General features: G+C 36.7%; 1 protein-coding gene across 11 annotated transcripts in view; it reads right to left on the minus strand.

Annotated features, from left to right (window-relative positions):
- Positions 1-1808: 1808 nt before the first annotated feature.
- The window catches only part of PCLO (piccolo presynaptic cytomatrix protein), a 351923-nt gene continuing 333899 nt past the window's right edge, over positions 1809-19832 (minus strand). For all 11 annotated transcript variants that reach the window (XM_065843589.2, XM_065843572.2, XM_065843550.2 and 8 more), the window contains 3 exons: positions 12170-12304; positions 11429-11574; positions 1809-6949 (listed from right to left, as the gene is read on the minus strand). In XM_065843589.2, the coding sequence (XP_065699661.1) occupies positions 6809-6949; positions 11429-11574; positions 12170-12304 (422 nt within the window). In that variant the 3' untranslated portion in view covers positions 1809-6808. The remainder of the gene's footprint in view (positions 6950-11428; positions 11575-12169; positions 12305-19832) is intronic.

Here is a 19832-nt window from a genome sequence, read left to right on the forward strand (position 1 = left end):
AGAAGCAGGTGTCCCTCATATGTGACTGCATCGTAAGAGACAGGAGCAAGTTAGACCTATTCTAATTTTTCAAGTAATAATAAAAAAATGTAGTCCGTAGCTATTCAAGCAGTTCTAGCAGCAGTACCTGTGAAATGCAGCTGCAGTGTTGGACGATGCTGGGCAGGGGGACAGTGCGGTCCCTCAGTTGTAGCAATTTTAAGCCTGTGGCTCTTCTCACGCTGAGTTTAGTGACCATTTGGTGTTTGATTTCAGTATGTGAGAATGGAGGGATCCAGCCTCAGAGTCAGAGTGCCAGGCTGAATTTCTGTCTATATTTTTGGTGATTTCTCTCGATGACCGGATTAATTTCAGCCTGTATTTTAAAAACGTACTTTGAACTGCCCAGTTCCCAGTTTCATATCCTATATCATGTATAGCTGCTAGATTAAAACCCACAATATCACTTCCAGGAAGTATTTAATACATACTCTACACTTTGCTAAGTGCTTTAACAGAGTAAACACACATTTTTGTTAAGCATTGTTAATTATTTAAAAAAAGGCATATTATTAATTCATTCTCTTTGCGTGTGTGAAAGCATACTGGGATTTTCTTTCTGTAAGCTAGTTTCCAGCAGCTAGATTCAGATAAAGCTACAGCTTCCACAGCAGCTAATTCCAGGCAGTTTTCTGTCCAGAAATGCTCTCTATGCATTTCCAGAGTGCCACCATGCTGGGCAGGAGCTGCCTGACCAAAATAAAAAGGATGCTGAGAAATGTGGCTGATTGTGGGGTGATGTGTCGGTTGTAGCCACGACTATTTCATCAGAGAGAGGTATCAGAGAGAAGTAACCTAAATGTAAATCTTTGTGATTAAGACAAGTACTGGGAAAACTGGAGTTTTTCTTCTGATGGACATTAGGTAGAAATGAGCCTCTATCACTGCTGTAGTAAGTAGGCTAACATTAAAAAGAGCACCTCTTTTCTTGAGGTACCCTCGATGATGTTGTCTGTTTCTCAGTACGTTATTATTTGAGAAAAGGACATCAAGTGAGAGAAAACATTCCACACTGTGTGCTCTTGGTGCCAGACTCAAGCATCAATTTATCTTATTTGAGGAGCATCATTTTTTTTTTAGTATTTGTACCAAAGAGGTAAACTATGGAATATAAAAATTTAGATCTAGATGTGGCTCAGAATTGCAAGCTCTATGCGAAAACCTCATGGATGTTCTACAAGTCAGGTAAAATTCAGTGATATAAAAATTACTGCTGAAAGAAACTGATTTCTTGTTTATAAAAAGGGCTAAAAGACATTGTTCCTGGTAACTTTCTTTCTAGTGGAAAAAAGAGCCAGAAAATCCCTTTAGGGATTTAGCATTTTTCAGATCCTTTCTTATTCTGCTTTTTTCAGGAACTTAAAAGGTACAGAGTGGATGCTTGAAAGGGTACATTTAGGCCACGTTTTCAATTCATCTTTTCTTCACAGTGAAGAGACAAAACTCTGTACATTCCTAAACTCTGCTGATGTATACGTACTTATTTGTTGTCTATACAGGATGCCAGAGATTCATCTGTGTGAAAATATCAACAAGCTGCATGTGGATTCTGGTTCTGACTTGTTTGAAGAAAGGTTTTGATGAACTAATAATCCCTTATTTCAAATTGAAATGTGGAACATTAGTGATACCATGGGAGGTGAGCTAATGCTGAAATAGGCCAGATGACTATAGGCAGTGTGCACAGTATTACAATAAAACCACTGTGGTCAACAAATAGGAAATTTGAACCAGCAAAATAGATTTTCAAGTTAACTAGGGAAAAGAAATCAGATGAAATATTTTAAATATTTATTTATCAGACTGGGATAACAGCCTTTATACAGCACAATTTGCATAAGTTTTCAAGATACATCCTGTATACAATCACAAAACCATGACATGGATTTATACATAAAGTGAAAACTGAGACAGATTTACAAGCATTTTTATACAATTCTCATACCGCTTTTGTTTCAGTTTTTACAACTTTTAGAACAAGTTTGTATTTTTTTTTTTCCTGATGAATCTGGAAGCAAAATGAAAATTAAAAGAAATTCGAACCAAAAGGAGTATCAACGAACCACCACCTACGCATGCAACATTCACTGTGGAAACATTACATTTCTCCAAGGACTAAACTTTTTTTGTGGTTTTGTGGGTTTTTTTTGTGGGTTTGGATTTTTTAAAATATTGAGTGTGCTGTACACGTTGTCTGTAGCATGACAGCACACACGCTAGTCAGCCATTGTTGAGCACCTGAGCACATCACTGAACATCTATAAGATACAATCAAATAAGGACACATTCACATGCTTGGATGTCAGATGGAGTTAATAATTCAAACCAAGTTTCTTTTACAAAAATGTATGCTTATTTACAGGGTAACAAATTAAGAAAACAGTTTTTGCTCAAATCATCTATTTTGAGTTATGGATATCTATATATATATTATAACTTTTGTGTTCATGAATATATTTGCTTATTAATATTTTCAAAATAATAGAACATATAGAAAACATTAAAATGCTTTTTATGATTTAAAGAGAGAGTATCCGGATTCACATATTCCTTCAATTTTCCTTCTAAAGGCAACATGTATTCATAAAGAGCAATGGATCCTACATGCCAGGTGTACTGAAAATTCACAAGGCATGTAGGACTAGGGTTTAAATATTAATATAATGTAGGTGGATACTTACACTGAATTTCCTCTCTGTTTCATTTCCTTTATAAGTTACACTCACACAAATGCAAATTTTCTCTGTTATTCACATAGGTATGTACATATCTAGATATATACTCAAATAATGGAATCTGGGACATTCAATATCGTAGCAATGAAAATAAAGTACTTAAAAATAGTGTCACTTATGATTTAAATAATAATTTAAAAAAATACTATTATCTTTATGATATCTCCATGAAACTAAATCCTAATTAAATAATCTCTATTGGGCACACACTAGCTTACAATATAGTAGATGTCTTCTTTTTCTTCATCATCATCATCCTCAAAGTAAGAATCAATATCAGCTGGTTACCAGCTACCATATCCCACAGCCTAACCATGCAAACACCCAGCATCCAGAAAAATAACTCAAATATTTCCTAGGTGTTGATTTAAAACCAATTTATGTCAACAGAGTGTTTTTTGCTGTCTTCAGTTGTTTCAGATTGGGGTTTTGTTTCTTCTACACAGGATCCATGTAATGTAAAAACATGGGTAATAATAAAGAAGCAGCACTCATTGCCCCTGGATACTATCCCTTTAAAGTTTAATGATAAAGAACTAGCTCAACATTCATCATAGAAACTCTCATGTCTATTTTTAGCCTGGAAAAAAAAAAAAAAAAGTGGCTGTTTGCTGCTCATTCTATGCATAATAATAACTATAATAGTGATAATGTTAGAAATCCCTGTCATTTGTAAACACAAACACTGTGCTTTTGCTCATTTTTCAACTTGTTTCCACTATGCAAGGCCTTGAACAAAGAAGCAGCTTCAGTCTTTGTTGACTCAGCAGATTAAGGAATAAAAACAGTTAAAATGCCTCTGCTATTGCCTCCCTGCAATAAGCATCTTCAAAGCAATCGTAGAAATGTGTCAACTCATTAATAATCAATCAGAAATGATAAAAAACTGTTGCCACATCTGAGCACTTTTGGCCAGATAAAAGAAACAAAAATTAATGAGAAAAAAGTGAAAAAAATATACCGAGATATATACAAAAAAGTAAAAAAATACTAGTAGTCCTTGTCTGAATATTTTTTAAAAAACATTGTCACAAGAGAGTTTTTCCTGACTTCATTCACAAAACAAGAAAACATAAAAAGAAAACAAAAATGCATTCAAACATGAATCTGTGTTGCATAGAGTGATTCCAGTACAATCTAGAAATTTGGTCAAAAAAAGGAACTTGGCACACTTTGGAAGCATCCTCTGACCTCTGCATGATGCTGCCTTGGAAAAGAGAGAGCATGTGGGCCTAGGTCTGTCACTAGCCCATCCTGGGTGACACCAAAGGAGCCCTGTCCTTGCTGCAGCTGGCCAAGGCAGTGCTGCCTTCCCGACAAACTCTACTCTTTGAATTTCATGATGGGAGTTTACAACTTACATTTTAATGCAGAAACATCTCGTGTGCTGTTCAGAGAATCGAAGATGCTTGAATTAAACCAGTTGCCAACAGCTGATATACCCTGCAAAGGTAGCTGTTCCATACAGCCGTAGCTATACCACTCATCACAACTATTTTATAAAAATATTGGCCACATTTGTATGTGTGTGAGAGCAAAACACCCTTGTCCGCTTTTGCAATTAAGAGTGATGATTACATGCTTCCCTGTAAAGCAGCCGGATAGTGCTTGCTCCTGCTGGAAATCTCCATAGCAACTATCAGCATGAATTGCTGTCTTTATAATAAATCTTAGCAAGAACAAAATTACCAGCAGTTTGCACAAAATTGCACACCTCATGGCTTGCACTTCACACAGTAATTGAAATGGGACTTTTTTTTTTTTGTCTTTTTTTTTTTTTTTTTTTCAAAAAAAGAACACACACTGTAGCCATCAGGAATGCAAAATAACCCACCAAAAGAGCAACACATACGTCAAATATATCCACACAGGATTTTTTGGTTCAATTGGGGATTTTTTTCTTTGAATTATTTATCTTCTTATAAAAACATATACAACATCAAAACATATAGGATGTTTACAATAACTCCAGAGGACTGCTTCGAAAATATATGAGAGGTAGGGCATACATATACTGGTGAAAGCATAAAATTCAACATTAAAGCACACATCCTACTTACACTGTCAGTGATGTTGTGTTTTTAAGATAGCTAATAAGATTTTGGTAAGATTGCTCTGCTTGTAAGTGAAGCAGGCTACCAGCAGGTTATTGACAACAGGAGTTCCCTTGGTGTGCATAGCATTAATTTCTTCTGTACGTTTCTTCTCATATTCCTTTACTACACGGTTATTTTAAGCTGACAAAGGTAATTGAAATCTGTAGGTGGGCAGTGTCATCAGATTAAATGATGCAGTTTTCTCATGGTCAGTCCAGCTTCTGAATAAGCTGGGCCTTATTTTTCGTTTTTTAAAAGCATATATTATTTTTCAGAATATTCTCAGTTGGTCTTGTACAACCTGTTGAAGTGTACTACATATATTCAGAAAGTATGAGAAGAAATAAATTGAATAATTTGTGAAAAGTCCTTATCAGGCAAGAAAATTAAATATCTGAAGTGCAAAAGTTTGGTCATTTTCTTTTTAAATATGCAAAGGTTATGAGGTAATACTTCAAGGGAAACTACTTTTTAATGAAGCTTATTAAACAACTTCTGAGTAACAATAACAGGGGCATTAGTACCCTACTTATTCGTCTGGTGGTGTCTTTTTTTTTTTTTTTTTTTTTTCTAAAGAAACTGCTATATTTTTAGGAATAGGAGAAAGAGCTCTCCCTTCTTCTTCAAAAATGGTATGATGGAAAATACAACTAAAATACAACTAGCCTAAACCATCCCAGACAGTACTTTCTCCCCAAAGTGAGCTGACTCCTCTGTTTCAAGTCCCTGAAAGTGGAACTTTAAGCATGGAAGTGCTGACACAGTCTGAAATGTTGCAAGTTACCTTCCTATTAAGTTCTTTCCTCACTGAGGAGCCATGCTGTTGGGTGAATTATACTCAGACATTCACCTGAGAGAGCAAGGGGATATTCTTACTTGTCTTTAATGCAACAGCATTCAGGCAGTAACTGCCCTGCAATCCCTTCCCCTTAGATTTCAAGTGTTAGCATGGTGGGTCTACTGCTCCGAAGTGCACACAATGTAGCCTAGAATTCATTGTCTCTGTACAGTTTCAGAGTAAGACTGCCTGCTGAAAAATGGAAGGACTAGTCCGAATGATCGTATTAGTCCCAAGTGCTTAAGTCTCTTAAATTCCAACCTTTTTTTAATACTGCTGATTCAGAGGATAGTGTGAAGTACAGTGTCACTGACATTGAAACAGCATTTTTTCTTCCTGATGTAGTGCAGTTTACATCCTGTTCTTTGTCTTTAAAACCACATCCCAAATTATAAACCATTGATATACTTTTATCCATTACATTCTAGGACAGTGGTTTATATTAATAGTTAGCACACAGAAATAAATCAAACAATCAGTTCTGATTCTCCACAGCATATTTTCTGAATGAAAAAGAAAGAAGGAAAAAGTAATATAAAATAACATTACCACTCTTGCAAACACCTTGTAGATTGTGTCAAGTGGCATAATCTCACTACAGCAAATTATCAGAGATCCTAAGGTGCAGAGGAACAAGTTTTGCACTCCTGATAAGTGAGATTTGGAAAGTCAGTCACCTTAGGTGCTTTTGCATAAAATGATCTCCTTCTCGTTGCACAGAAAACCAGACTGCTCTTTCCATTACACTAGCTCCAGCTGCAGCCAAATTCTGCATTAACACCTGCCTTTCAGCCTTCATTACTTCCTTCACAGTTACTCTCTTCACAAAGAGTCCAACAATACAGAGCTCTCGCATCAGTCTTCATTTCAAACAGCTTCACTTTAATTTCTGGGCCCAGGTTTTCTTTTACTTTGCTGTCTTTTGCAGCAAAACAAGTGTACTAGCCCTCATTTAAGTGTGCTATGTAGCCCGGAGACTGCTCTTTTCTACTTTGTATTCTGAAAGACTAGCTAAACACAATGATATCAAACTATACTCTTGGAGTGATGCTGTTTATAGCAGACTCTGCAGGTTTTGTGCCCTAAGCAGACAGCTCTGCTCAGTGTGTTTGTGTGGAGCTGACCAACAGTTTGTGCCAGTTTACTATTCTTTTCCTTAGATCCACTTTGTCAAGCCAGATATAAGCTTCCCCAATCAGTGTCTTTTTCATAAACTTCCCTCCATTGGAGACAAGAAGAATCTGGGAAAATATAATAATAATAATAAACATCATCATCATCAATGTGCATATAAACATACTGCATTTGCTAGCAAACATGAAAGATTCAGAAATGTTGAGCTCTGATACAGTCCATGCAGCAAAGAAACAGTGATCACTACACTCTATATAGAGTCACCTTCCCAAGAAAGCCCTCTAAATATTGGGCCTTCCTCTTCTTTTATTATCATGGGATGTAGCAACAAGAAGATTACAATCTTGAAGTTTAGCAAGCAATTTGTTCACCTGCTGGTTACCAAAGACAAACACAGGGTCAAATTTTAAGTTACAAACTAAAGCTTTATGCAGTAAGTCAGAGGGCACCCTGCATACAGGTTGTAACTCAAGAGCAGAATAGTGTGAGAAAGTAAAGTTCTCATTTCTGACCTGAGTAAGTGGTAGTCTAACCTAAAATGTAGCGTTTGTCTGGAATGTCACTCCTGCTATGCCTCTGCTGAGAACCACAGTATCTGGTCTGGTTTTATGGCTCTTGCTTGCCCAGACATGGAGAGTGGGAAGGGCAAGGAACTGCTCCGGCACCTATGTAAGCTGTACAGGCTGCATGTTCAAGACTCTCCCTGATACAGGCACGTTTTCCAGATAAGCAGACTCATGCCATGCAAGCAGTAGCCTTCTCTGGAGAACCTGATTCATTCTCTGGATCTATAGGTTCATTCTATGTGTTTCTGGGAGAAATATGTTTGATGTTATATATACTTCAGGGGGTGAGTTATAGTTATAGTTGGATAAATTCTAGCATGCCTTTATTATTCAGTAACTGACTTAACAAGGTCAATGTTTCTTTGTTTGTTTGCTTTTGTTTATTTGTCTGTTTTTACCACTTCTTAGATTTTTCAAAAAGAAAGAGAACTCATGAAAAATTGCAGTTCAATGATAGGATTAGCAGCAGGTTTCTAGTATTCACAGTCACTGAACAGACCTCTGGCAACGACCAAGGGAGGTAACTGATAACAGTAGGAGGCTGTCACCCTCTGTGTGAACCAGCAGGAGAGAAAACAGGGCATTTTGTTGCTTGGTTTCACAGATCTAGGCTAATAGAAGAATGGCAGGATTCAGGGATTTTGTGCTTCACTGAGATGCTGGAAGAGACCATACGACAATAGACATGTAAAAGAATTGTATAAGAACTAGAGTTTCTAGTAATCAAGAACTTCAACTTTTTTAAAATTTTTCCATTCTGATTTGGGAAACAAAGCAAAACACGCAAACATAACTTTTTTTTTTTTTTTTAATTATTATTATTCTTTTAAATGTGTGCGAGGGCGAGAAATTTGCAAATGTTTTCCTGGATGAGCTTCCCAGTTCCCTGTCCATTTTTGCTATCAATTGGCACAGCTTAAATACCTACATGCCTGTTGGTCAACAGGTGTGAGGAAGGAAGACCAAATGATCCTTAGGCACTGATCTATTAGGGAATGCCACTTCACTCATCAAAAAGCTAATCCTTGGGAAAACAGGCAGTGCCTTCTAGGTCATTTGCTTCAGCGAATCCTGAAGAAACTGACAGCCTAGAGGCTGGCAAGCCAAACAGAACATCTGTGAAAAACATTATTCTGGATTTTTCTGGTTACCTTCACATAGAACATTATGTATTTCTAATTGCAGCAAGCCAGACAGACAGAAGCCGGCTAGGGAATGAGGCAAAGGAGCCAGGAGATTAGTGTTTTCCAGAAGGGTCCCAGGTGGGTTGCCAAGGAACAGGGAAATCAGGCAAGCCAGCAAGCAAGTTGCCAGGGCAAGTGCCAATCTGAAACCTGTCAGAATGTTTTTTGCAAAATGTTTTAATTCTGATACATCAACAGTTTTGGGACAGAAAAAATTTTAACAGAATTTTTTTTTTCCACTTCTGTCCTTGATCCTTCTCTTCGCTTCTCTCAACTGAATCTCTAGTATCTGTCCTCTCTAGCTTGTCTGTCTCTCAGCCTTGTGTCTTCCCTGCTTCAGGTTTCAAATTCCAGCCTTGTTATCCTGAATCTGTTCATCTCAGTTCCTAATCCTTAGTTTTTTTCCCCCCATTCCCAATACTCTTGATGAGATGATTATGCATTATTCTCTTCTCTTCTCTTCTCTTCTCTTCTCTTCTCTTCTCTTCTCTTCTCTTCTCTTCTCTTCTCTTCTCTTCTCTTCTCTTCTCTTCTCTTCTCTTCTCTTCTCTTCTCTCCTCTCCTCTCCTCTCCTCTCCTCTCCTCTCCTCTCCTCTCCTCTCCTCTCCTCTCCTCTCCTCTCCTCTCCTCTCCTCTCCTTTCTTTTTTCTTTTCCTTGAAATCCCATATTTCAATTTTTATGTCTAATATTCACAGATCTTGCTGTTGATTTTTAGAATGCAGACCCTTGTCCTAATTTCTTCCTCTATTTGTTCCAATATCTCTTTACAATATATTTTCTGCAACTAACATGTTTGACATGTCTTACTCCCTCTCACTGATCTTATTACCCCTCCTCAGTTTCCCAGTTCCATGTTTTTTTTTTTATATTCTGGTTTTATTTCCTTCCTTTCTCCCCCAAATCTCTTTTGACAATGTCCATCTCTTTGCCTCTGAATGTTCACCACTCTGAAATTCAGCATTCAAATCAGCCAACTTTATTTGCAGTAGGAATGGACTGATTGATAGGTATCAAGAACATGTAAAAACAGATGCACTGAGTCAAATCAAAGATCTTTCCAGGCTAATATTCTGCTTCCAAAAGTGTATAGGGAAGTGATTAAGATAGAACAGGACAATCATGTAACAATACTTTATCAAAATATCTACCATAATCTGTGGAGCATTGGCTTCTTTACTCAGATGTCGTATGTTTATATTTAACAAGCTATGAGATATTTTACTCTTTAATTTGTCCAATCTTTTTCTCCAGTTGCTTTTTCCATTAAACATTTAGCATCCACAATATCTCATAGCAGTAGAATTTATAGGTCAAACTCTGAGTTGCATCAAGAAGAAATATATTTTTGTTGTTTTAGACTTGTTCCTTGCTACTTTTACAGGTTTATTCTCATGGGTTTGGTGTGCAGCATCAGTACATATCACAGAGTTTCTGCTGAGGATTTTTTGTGAAATCTCAGGCTGACTGTTCCTATGACTACCTCTCTCACTGTCTCCCTCCGTAACAACTTGATGTCTTATTTTCCCATAGGAATCTGTGGTTTTTTCTTTATTGGTCTACTCATTCCTTCTGATTTCCTCTTCAAAATACTGCTGGAAGCAAAGTTTTTACCGGAATTTTAGCTGTTAAACTTCAGCAAGACTTTATTGACCACTCTGGATTTTCCAAGGTAAGATAACATCTTAAATAATCTTTTAGTGAATCAACAAGGATGTTAGGATGCCTTAACACAGGGAAAACAGTGTCTATTTTTGTTGGTTTTGTTTTGTAAGCAACATCCATTTTGTCTTTAATTTTAATGATACAACCAATAAGCCTAGCATAAGCACTTAGGTAATCCAGTCTAACTTTAGTCATCAGAATGCAGCTGACTTGTTTACATTGGTCTTCCAGATTTAAAAGCACATTAAGTCAATGACGGTATGCCCAACATTTCCTCCCACTGACTTTTAAGATTAACGTGCAGATATCCTCAGAATTGTCCATCCCTTTCCACTAACTAGTGGAAGCCTGAAAATCTAGCTTACATTAGTTATCTACTCAAGTGAAAGTAAAGGAAGGTAGACAAAATGATTCCTAACTGTCTGAAAAAGCGTATCTGATCAAATTTCTTAACAACTGAAACACATGAGAAGGATGATTTCTGAACCAGTTCCATACATCATTTGATGTGCCACAGACTGAAAATACTATCACCTGTTTTACAAATGTACACAGAGAATATTTGACTTGACATAGTCAATGATTCTGCAATGCCTGAGATTATCACTGTTGTGTCTAATTCTAGGCACACAACTTTTAAAGAAGCTGAAGGACTGGAGAACGCTAAAATGATTAGGCATTTAGGTAACAGGAGATATCAAAGAAACTTGGTTTACTTAGCCTGGAAAAATAGAGAGGAAAGATATGATAACAACCTCTTGGTTTGCATTTTATTTTTTTAAGAAAGTAGATCAGTTTTTGTCTGTGCTTTGTGAGGATACTTAAAGATAAATTAATTTTAAAATATGGCATATTTAAGTTAGATTTTACACTAAACTTTCTAAGTATTTTTGGAAGGCATGCATAACTTCCTTCTCTAGGGGATTTTAAGAACATACTAAGACTCAAACATTCAGACCTGGTCTACAAATATCCTTCCTTGGTGTGAAGTGATAGATTAAACCTTCTTTTAAAATGTCCTCTAGTCCAATATTTCCATTATTATGTAGCTCTGTTATTTCCTTTGTAATTTTCTCTTTTAAGCAAGTAACTGGGGTAGAAGATTCGTCTCAAATGCCCAAAGCACAGCATGGACACCATCCAAAATCAGATTTTAATAAAATACAGCATTACCTGAAGAGAATGCCCAGCAGGACTCAAGCTAAATCTAAACGTTTCATTGAACGAAGGCTCCCGGTCATGCCTGCATACCCTGGTTTTCTTCTTAATTACTCTTTTTTGAGTAGAGATATTGACAACGTACAGCTTCACATACAGGTCTGGGGAAGAACAGTTCAATCATTAATTATGGAAGCTTTTAAATAATTGTTGTTGCTAATGGTTACAACAGATGAGAAGTGTTGTGACAGGACAGAGCTGGTACTTTAAAAAGCCATATTCTGTTCTCATTCACGTGGTGTAGAAATAGAACCACCCTACTAAATCCAAGATAGTTACTTTGTGTTTACAATGTTGTCATTAAAGGAACAGATACCATGATGTATTTATGCATGATGAAAATATTATTACTAACATCAGTTTTTAATTTTTAAAAAGCTTTTTCACTAAAATACAATTTTTCACTTGATATTATTGTTATTTAATAAACTATGGACTTACCATTATTATTAAAATTAAAAAGGATTAATTTGTAACAACCAAAAGTAAATTAAAAAGTGGATTAACTTCTGAGAGCTAATTTGCTTCTGCAAAATGTTTTTACTTTCTTGGAAGATGCTCACAGAAGAAAAAAAAAGCACTTCAAAAGGATCTTATAGAATATGTCATTCTGACTAAGGCGCAATGTTATTTCCCATTTTAGTGGTTTCAGATACATCCTACTTAATGTTTTCAAAGCTGTTTTTTCTGTGATACCTGGTAGGTGATCTGGAGATTTAAATTTGTATGTGATATTTCTGCACTGAAGGATTTCTACTATCAGCTGTTCTCCATCTGTCTTCATTTCCTTCTTTAATGCAATCTTGATTTCACCCATAACCTGTGTTTTACCTGGAAAAGCAGAAAAAGCAACCCCCATTAATAAAAAATTAAACTGCATGTATACATTTAATTTGGAAAGAGGTAGAGGAGGACTTATTTAGTTGGTTAGTTGGTTTTGTTCATTTGTTTTCAGGACAGCTTAGAGTTTTTAGTCAGGGATATAAGGATAATGTATTGGTTGAATGAACAAATGGTAAATACATGCGTACACATGTGTAACTAGATTATATGCTTCAGAATGTATTAGATTCAGTGGAGATCTGTTCACAAGAATACAAATTTCACTAGGAGTCATTACAAGTCATGTAATGGTCTCTACAATTCATCTTTTCAGAAACCTTTACTACATGATTCTGAAGTTTTCTCATTAAAAAAAAAAAAAAGAAAAGAAAAGGAAGAGGAACATTTGTTAGAGTGTTAAAAAGTGAGATTCTGAAAGGCAATGAATTAAGACCTTGGTAAAGTTAGCATTTCATTTCAAGTACATGTGGATGTGGAGAAATATAATTCACAAAATTTAAAGGGAAGTGCTCACTGTGAACTTTAAAATAAAGGTGATTTCCCTTCTTATGTGAGCAAAAATACATACCCATTGTTCCTACATTGCACAGATTTCTCTCTGAATCAGTCCAGAGATGGAGAGAAGGCACAGAAAGAAATGTAGACAAAGCTGGTTTATCTTTCCCTTGCCTGTCCTCCCACAACGCTTCACTGGAGCCAGGGAGAGTAGAACAGTGTTGAATCTTTCAAATGAGTGTGGTGGTGTAAGCAGAGCCCATGTCCTCAGCTCAATGCTGTCTATACAGCATCATGTCGTAACAGGAGTTGTGTTCCTATACCTATTGTCCTGCTACCGTAAAATATTTCACCTTCTTTTTCTCTTTAGACATTGGTAAAAAAACCAAACCAAACCAAACCAAACCAAACCAAACCAAACCAAACCAAACCAAACCAAACCAAACCAAACCAAACCAAACCAAATCAAATCAAAAGAACAACATTAACACACATTATGCCTCTGGGAGTCTTTATTACCTAGTTTCTGGTCCCAGCATTCTGGAGCTTTACCACGAAGTTATAGAAGCTAGTGCCAAGAGGTTTTAAGGAGAAAAGAAATTCTCCAGAAAGTAAACAATTATGGTACATCTGGAGAATCTGCTCTCTTAAAGAACAGAAAGTTACCAAGGGCCACTTAGAAATTATTTTTGTCTCACAAATGTATAGCCAAATTTGAATAATCCCCAGTAAAAATGCCAGCTGTTGTGTCCCAGATGTCTGTGAGCATTCTATTGGTTTTCTGACTTAAAATATATTTTGGGATCATGAATTAAAATTTAATAATAAATAATCACAGCAACAGCCTAGCTCCTTAACTGTACTCACAAACTGAAGCTGGAATCTGACTTAGTTACAATCAATAAAATATTTGCAAATTCAGCTCTGGGAGAGGACCAGGAGGCAAGTGATGCTTTTGCCATATTTAATAATCAGAAAACCCTTCCCATAGGTTTGAACATGCAATAATAGCATCTTGCTTTCTGGTATATGTTTGTGCAAAGAGAATGGAGCCCTCATCTTGTCATGACAGCAGAAAAAAATCATCAGTAGTTTGGATTAAAGAACAGAAGGCAAACAATGTCCCAGTTGTCATTTATTAATCTGTTCCATCATCTGTCAACAAGGTTTACACTATAGTTATAATAACCTTTTTCTGGAAAATGTTGAGTGATCAGTGGTCAAGCTTAGCTAAACTTTGGATTTTGACTAGAAACAAACAAACCAAAACAATTATAATGCCTCCCTAGATCTCTGGATGAACTACCAAAATCACTGATGAAGATACGACATCCCTGAAAGATGTTGTATAAATCTGGGGTTTTTTAATCAATATTGGTTCTTGCACTGATTCCAATGTTTCTTCATGATAAAAGTCCAATATGGACAGTTGTAGCACAAACCTAATGCTAGTTTCAGGCAATCTTTAGTGAAGCACAGCCTTTCCTGGAAAACATGCTCTACTTATTTACTTTATTTCTTCTGTGTACTTTGAGGTATAGTTGTAACTGTTGTTAGGTCTTGATTGCCTGTGTATCTTTTATTTCACTGAGATGCACATTCAACCTAAACCAAGATGAGGTGGGTCGGATGCTACCTGTGCCACTGTGAGCTAGAAAAAGGGATAAATGCTTCCAGTAAATTAGAATGTGTTTGAAAATTTTAGCACCATTTTTCAGCATCTAGAAATTTTCTGAGGACTATTCTGTATCCCCAGATACTCTTTATGACAAACAATCCTGCTTCACAATTTAAGCCTCATGGGGAAAACAGTAATCTCCAGCTGTGAGCACATGAAGCATGATAGCTCTCTTGTGCTTCCATATTAATTTTCATTTCTCCCACAGCATGCAGGAAAAAAGCCTTAACACCAGCCTTATGTAACATTGCACTAAAATAAATCACCACTTCAAAACCTAGCAGAATTTTGAAGACTCAGAAGAGATTCCTATTCCGTGGTTTAGCTTTTTTTCCTCTTTCTTTTGTATGTTCACTACATCTTTCCTTTGGCAGGTGTGTAAGAACAGCTCAAACAAACATTGCTTTGTGGAGTTGATTTAAATGGAAATACATTAAGAAAAAGAGATACACTGATGAGGGCAAGTGTTAATAACGAACTGTCTGTGAGCTGTTGAGAGAATTCACAGTGGACTGAGCTGGACATGAATGTTCTTTGACTGATATGACAGAAATAAATTTGCTCAGGATGTCATGGGATTGGATGACTTTGGGGATTGCACTGGTAGGAATAGCTCAAAAAACAGAACCCAATCACCACCTTTTACATTCTGGGGAAAAAAAAAAAAATCCAACCAAACGAAAAACAACAACAACAAAAACCAACTTTACTTTCCTTCACTTTATGGCTAAAATCTATAGGACTAGCATGCCTTATTCATCAAGTATGGAGAAGAGGAAAGATCATAGAGCCATGGTTTGTTTTAGCAGGATTTCTCCTAATTTTCCTGTGTTCTGGGTCCAGAGTGATGACTGCATTTTAAGAATACACACTCTGGGCTTATTTCTACACTTTCTACTTGTGAGCACTCATGTTACTTCTACTTTTCTGAAAGCACACATTCCAGAGAGCAGTTCCAGGTTTCCAAAGACTGGTGCAGAACACCTTACTCTACTGTTGTAGACAAGCTCCCTTTAAAGAAAACCAGACACATTCACACTGCTTTGCCATTAGTCCTATGCCTTCTGACCTCCACCCTGATGCCTTGTGGCAAGAACAGAAAGGTTTGTTTGTTTTGTGATATTTTAGTGCAAAGAGCCTGATGAAATTATAATTGTCTTATTGTAACATGACTATGGTGGTATATAGGCAGCATGATAATAACGTTGGAGTTTTTGGTGGAGCGTGGCTATGTTAGTGCTGACAGTCGGTACAAATTACAGGGAAGAAAACACATCCTCCATGCTGTTGGGAGATGAGCAGATTGCCTCTAGAACCTAGGTTTTGTCTCAGAGAGAGTAAATCAGTTTGTGCTAAAAGAATTCCCAGGAAAAAACTAAAATCATTCAGTATGGAAATCAGATTAGCCAGATTAGGGAGTCAACTGAGGAGAGAAATTATGTGACAGTGCAAATTCTGATTATGAGACTACATGATGCAACTCTGTAAATGTTCTCTTGAGGAAGTTTTGGGAATAAAATATCTCCACAGATTTTTGCATTAATAGCTTCTGGTATTTGGTATTAGTATTTTGCATGAGTGTTCCCCATGAACAAGCTAAAGTGAATGAAATCTATCTCTCAACTTGTCTTAAAAACATTTCTGAGTATAACATGAAGTATTGATCCTTCTTAATCTGTTACATTTATAATTTTGAAAGAGTGAGTAAAAAGTCTCAGAATTTCTATAATCTTTCAGTCTGAGACGAAGAGATGAGTAATGACTAGCACAGTGTCATCATAAGCTTATGATCAGAAATAAAGCCTTCTGTTGTTAGACTTAATTTCATTTCCTTAGGTCTTTATCTGTTTTGACACACTAAGAGATTAAATCAATGAACCTCTGAGAGCTCTGCACAGTGTTCATTGATAGAATACAACATTTGTTCCACAAATATCTAGTGACCTGGACTTCATGCAGCTACAGTTATCTCTAACATTGTTTAATGACACAGAACCCATGGTTTTGGATTCGTTTTAATCACAACCATATAGCTGCACAAAGAGCATTTATCATATGATTCTATGATTCCAGAACTGAACAACTCAAATGTTTTATGTAGCTGTATTGCTTAAATTAACAAAATCTTGGGATCAGCTATATTAGGATATGTTTGTAGTATTTAGAAGCTTAGAACATATAGTAGCATGGTGTAAAATACTAGGAATCCAAGGTGAGTTCTTGAGAACTTAATTCTAAAAAGGAAAATTTACAGCTTTAAAATACAGAGCATGATAAAGGGAACACAAAACCATAGGTTCTGTCCTCAGATCCCCATCACTTACTAATTTTCTGTCATCTTAGACTTTATCTCAGTGCCTAATCTCAGAGGTGGAGATAAGAATATCTATTTTGTTAACTAAGAGTTGTTTGGTTTTAGTAACTGGAATTCAGTATATTGCAAAGAGAGAGACTTAGACCATCTAAGCATAAACAGGACTTTGGTGTGAGATTTCTAATATCATGAGAAAACACAAAGATTTAGAAAGACTGATGAGGACTTATGCCACTGTTATGCTTCCCCCTGCCATAATCCATGAAACTCACATAGCCATAATTTTCTGTCTAACAGAGTGCTGCTGTAGCAAGAAATATGTTTCTGCTGGATTCCTTTAACACTATTTTGAGAACCAGAAGTCCATCCTCCAGTAGACAGCTGTGCTTCAGGAAAAGAAGATAGCATTATCTTATTGAAATAAATAATTCAGTATTACTGCAAATACTAGCCATTTATTATTTACATTTCAGTATTGGAGTTAAACATCTCTAACTGAAAGTGAAAGGGTATTCAATACAACTTAAAAATCAAATATACCAAGAATTCAAAACGTTAGCCAAACCCTTCCAACATTTTTTTAAGCAAAGCCTTTTTTTTTTTTTTTTTTAATTTATTTTTAACATCACATCAGTTACTTGCAGTATCAGGTGTTTGTATTCATAATGCCTTTCATCCCCTTGCTGGGAAATGAGCTACTGGCAAAGCTGTTGTAAAATAATGGTGGATGAGTTTTATTAACAATGCCTTCCATTGTTTACAGGCTCTGATGTTTGCTGTTCTTTTGAGTTTTTTCATTACCTTCTTTTTGCCTTTCACCTTCCCCCCACATATTTCTTTCTCCCTGAAAACTGTCACAATTTTCTCTGTAGGCTGGTTTTATCTTTGTGTTCCCTACTATAAGAAAAATCAGACGTCTAATATAGTTTTAACTACTCCCTCTTCCTGTCTCACAACATTTTAAATAGATGTTGGGTTTACTGGCATAGGACTGTGTCAATAAATATGCACTTTGGCTCCACATATGAGGTTGAATATATGCAGATTCTGAAATTTGTTGCTTCTCTTGACACCGCATACCCAGTCTGCCCTGCACAGTGCAACCAACTGATCATGGAACAAACTAAAACTCAGAGTAAGACTGTTTCTTTTTTCCTGTGCTCTGAAGAGGAGTTGCAGATGCTGAGGGATCCTCGTATGTCTTCAGAGTCTTCTCTAATCTGCCTGTGTGAAGGCTAATTGTTGTTATACATAATGGGTTCAGGTTTTTTTACAATTTATTCACTCCCTTACCTGATGCAGGGACGGATACTGTGTGCAGGCAGTCATGCGCCTCTGAGATGCCAAACACAATTGGCTCAACTGCTGACAAATGGGTTCTCTCTGGGATACAGGGATGCTCTGCAATGGGAGTGGGCATGAACTGAGGGAACCACTCTTTTTTCTTCCCTCTCCTTACTCTGAAGGTCTGAACTGCTGTGAACGAACTGTATATTATGAGATGAGAAAAGAAGATTGAAGTCTTTCATTAATATCTCCCTGTCTCGTCTGATGTGATGTGTAGGAAATCATGTTATGAGGGAGATGTACAGAATTAATGAACTTTGCTCACAGCAAACACAATTTACAATATTGTGGGCAGTGAGAGTGGCTGGCTTTTAAGCTCAGGCATGTGAAGAAGTTGACAGTTTTATGTTACGATTCTTAGAGCTATCAGGCTCACTGCCCACAAAATGTTGAATATACTAGTGCAGAAATTTAACCTGTATGCCCAGAATTCTCAGTAGTACTAAACAAAGAATATTTGAGGTAAAATACTGTTCAGACTTCATTTTCACATGAAGCAAAACTGTTGTGCAAAATACAATTTAAAAACAGAGAAGGCTTTTTTTCTCGTTGAGATTTTGAGGTGTGGAATATTTCCCAGAAGAAGTACAAACTCTGTTCCACTTATTCGTCACTATGTGTTTGTGCCTCTTTTAGAGAGTTTATTTATTTATTTTAAAAGAAAAAAAATAAATGCTGATTGGCTGACTGTGGACTGATGCCATATGTAAAATCTCTTGGCCTGAAGCAAAGTGATTGGTACTTCACAAATGCTCAAGTATGAAAAATAAAAATTGTAGACTTGTATGAATGCACTTTCAACCAGCTTTATTTCTGACAATTGGCATTCTAAAATGTTGTAGCAAAAGGTTAATGAGGCAGCAGGATTAGAGATGAATTAGAGGATAAAGTTTCACTAGACTCAGAAGGTGTCCAAGTCAGTGACCTAAAGGACAGTGTAGGGGATTGGAGATTTCTCTAGAAAGATTTTTTTTCAATATTTTAGTGAAACTGGTCCTTCTACCATAAAGGAAGTTGTAATAAATGGAGGGAAATTAATGAGAACTGTAAATTTCAGATTCAACAAATTTAGTTGCTCAGAGATGACTACAGAGATTGCTTTTAACTAAGGAGATGAACACAGAATACCTGTATGTACTTGACAGGTCGTAGGTAGCGGGAGAATAAAAATGAGGTGAGGCAAAACAAGAGAGTTATAGAACAAATTCATAGTACATCCTACTTCTACAATAAGGTGACCTGTTTAGTGGATGTTGTCTACCTAGTCTTTAGTAAAGCCTTTGACACCATTTCCCACAGCATTCTCCTGAAGAAACTGTCTGCTCATGGGTTGGATGGATATACTCTTTGCTAGGTATAAAACTGGCTCGATTGCCGGTCCCAAATGGTTGTGGTGAACGGAGTCAAATCCAGTTGGCGTTTGGTCACGAGTGGTGTTCCCCAGAGCTCAATATAGGAAGGCTTTACAGAGGGATGTGGACCAAGGCCAACTGTATGAGGTGTGAAGTGCTGTGTCCTGCACTTTACTCACAACATCCCCATACAATGCTACAGGTTTGGGGAAGAGTGACTAGAAAGCTGCCTGGCAGAAAAGGACCTGGGTAGGCTGGTCAACAGACAGCTGAATATGAGCCAGCAGTGTGCCCAGGTGGCCAAAAAGGCCAGCAGCATCCTGGCTTGTA

This window comes from Patagioenas fasciata, chromosome 1 (assembly GCF_037038585.1).
Source record: "Patagioenas fasciata isolate bPatFas1 chromosome 1, bPatFas1.hap1, whole genome shotgun sequence".
NCBI lineage: Eukaryota > Metazoa > Chordata > Aves > Columbiformes > Columbidae > Patagioenas > Patagioenas fasciata.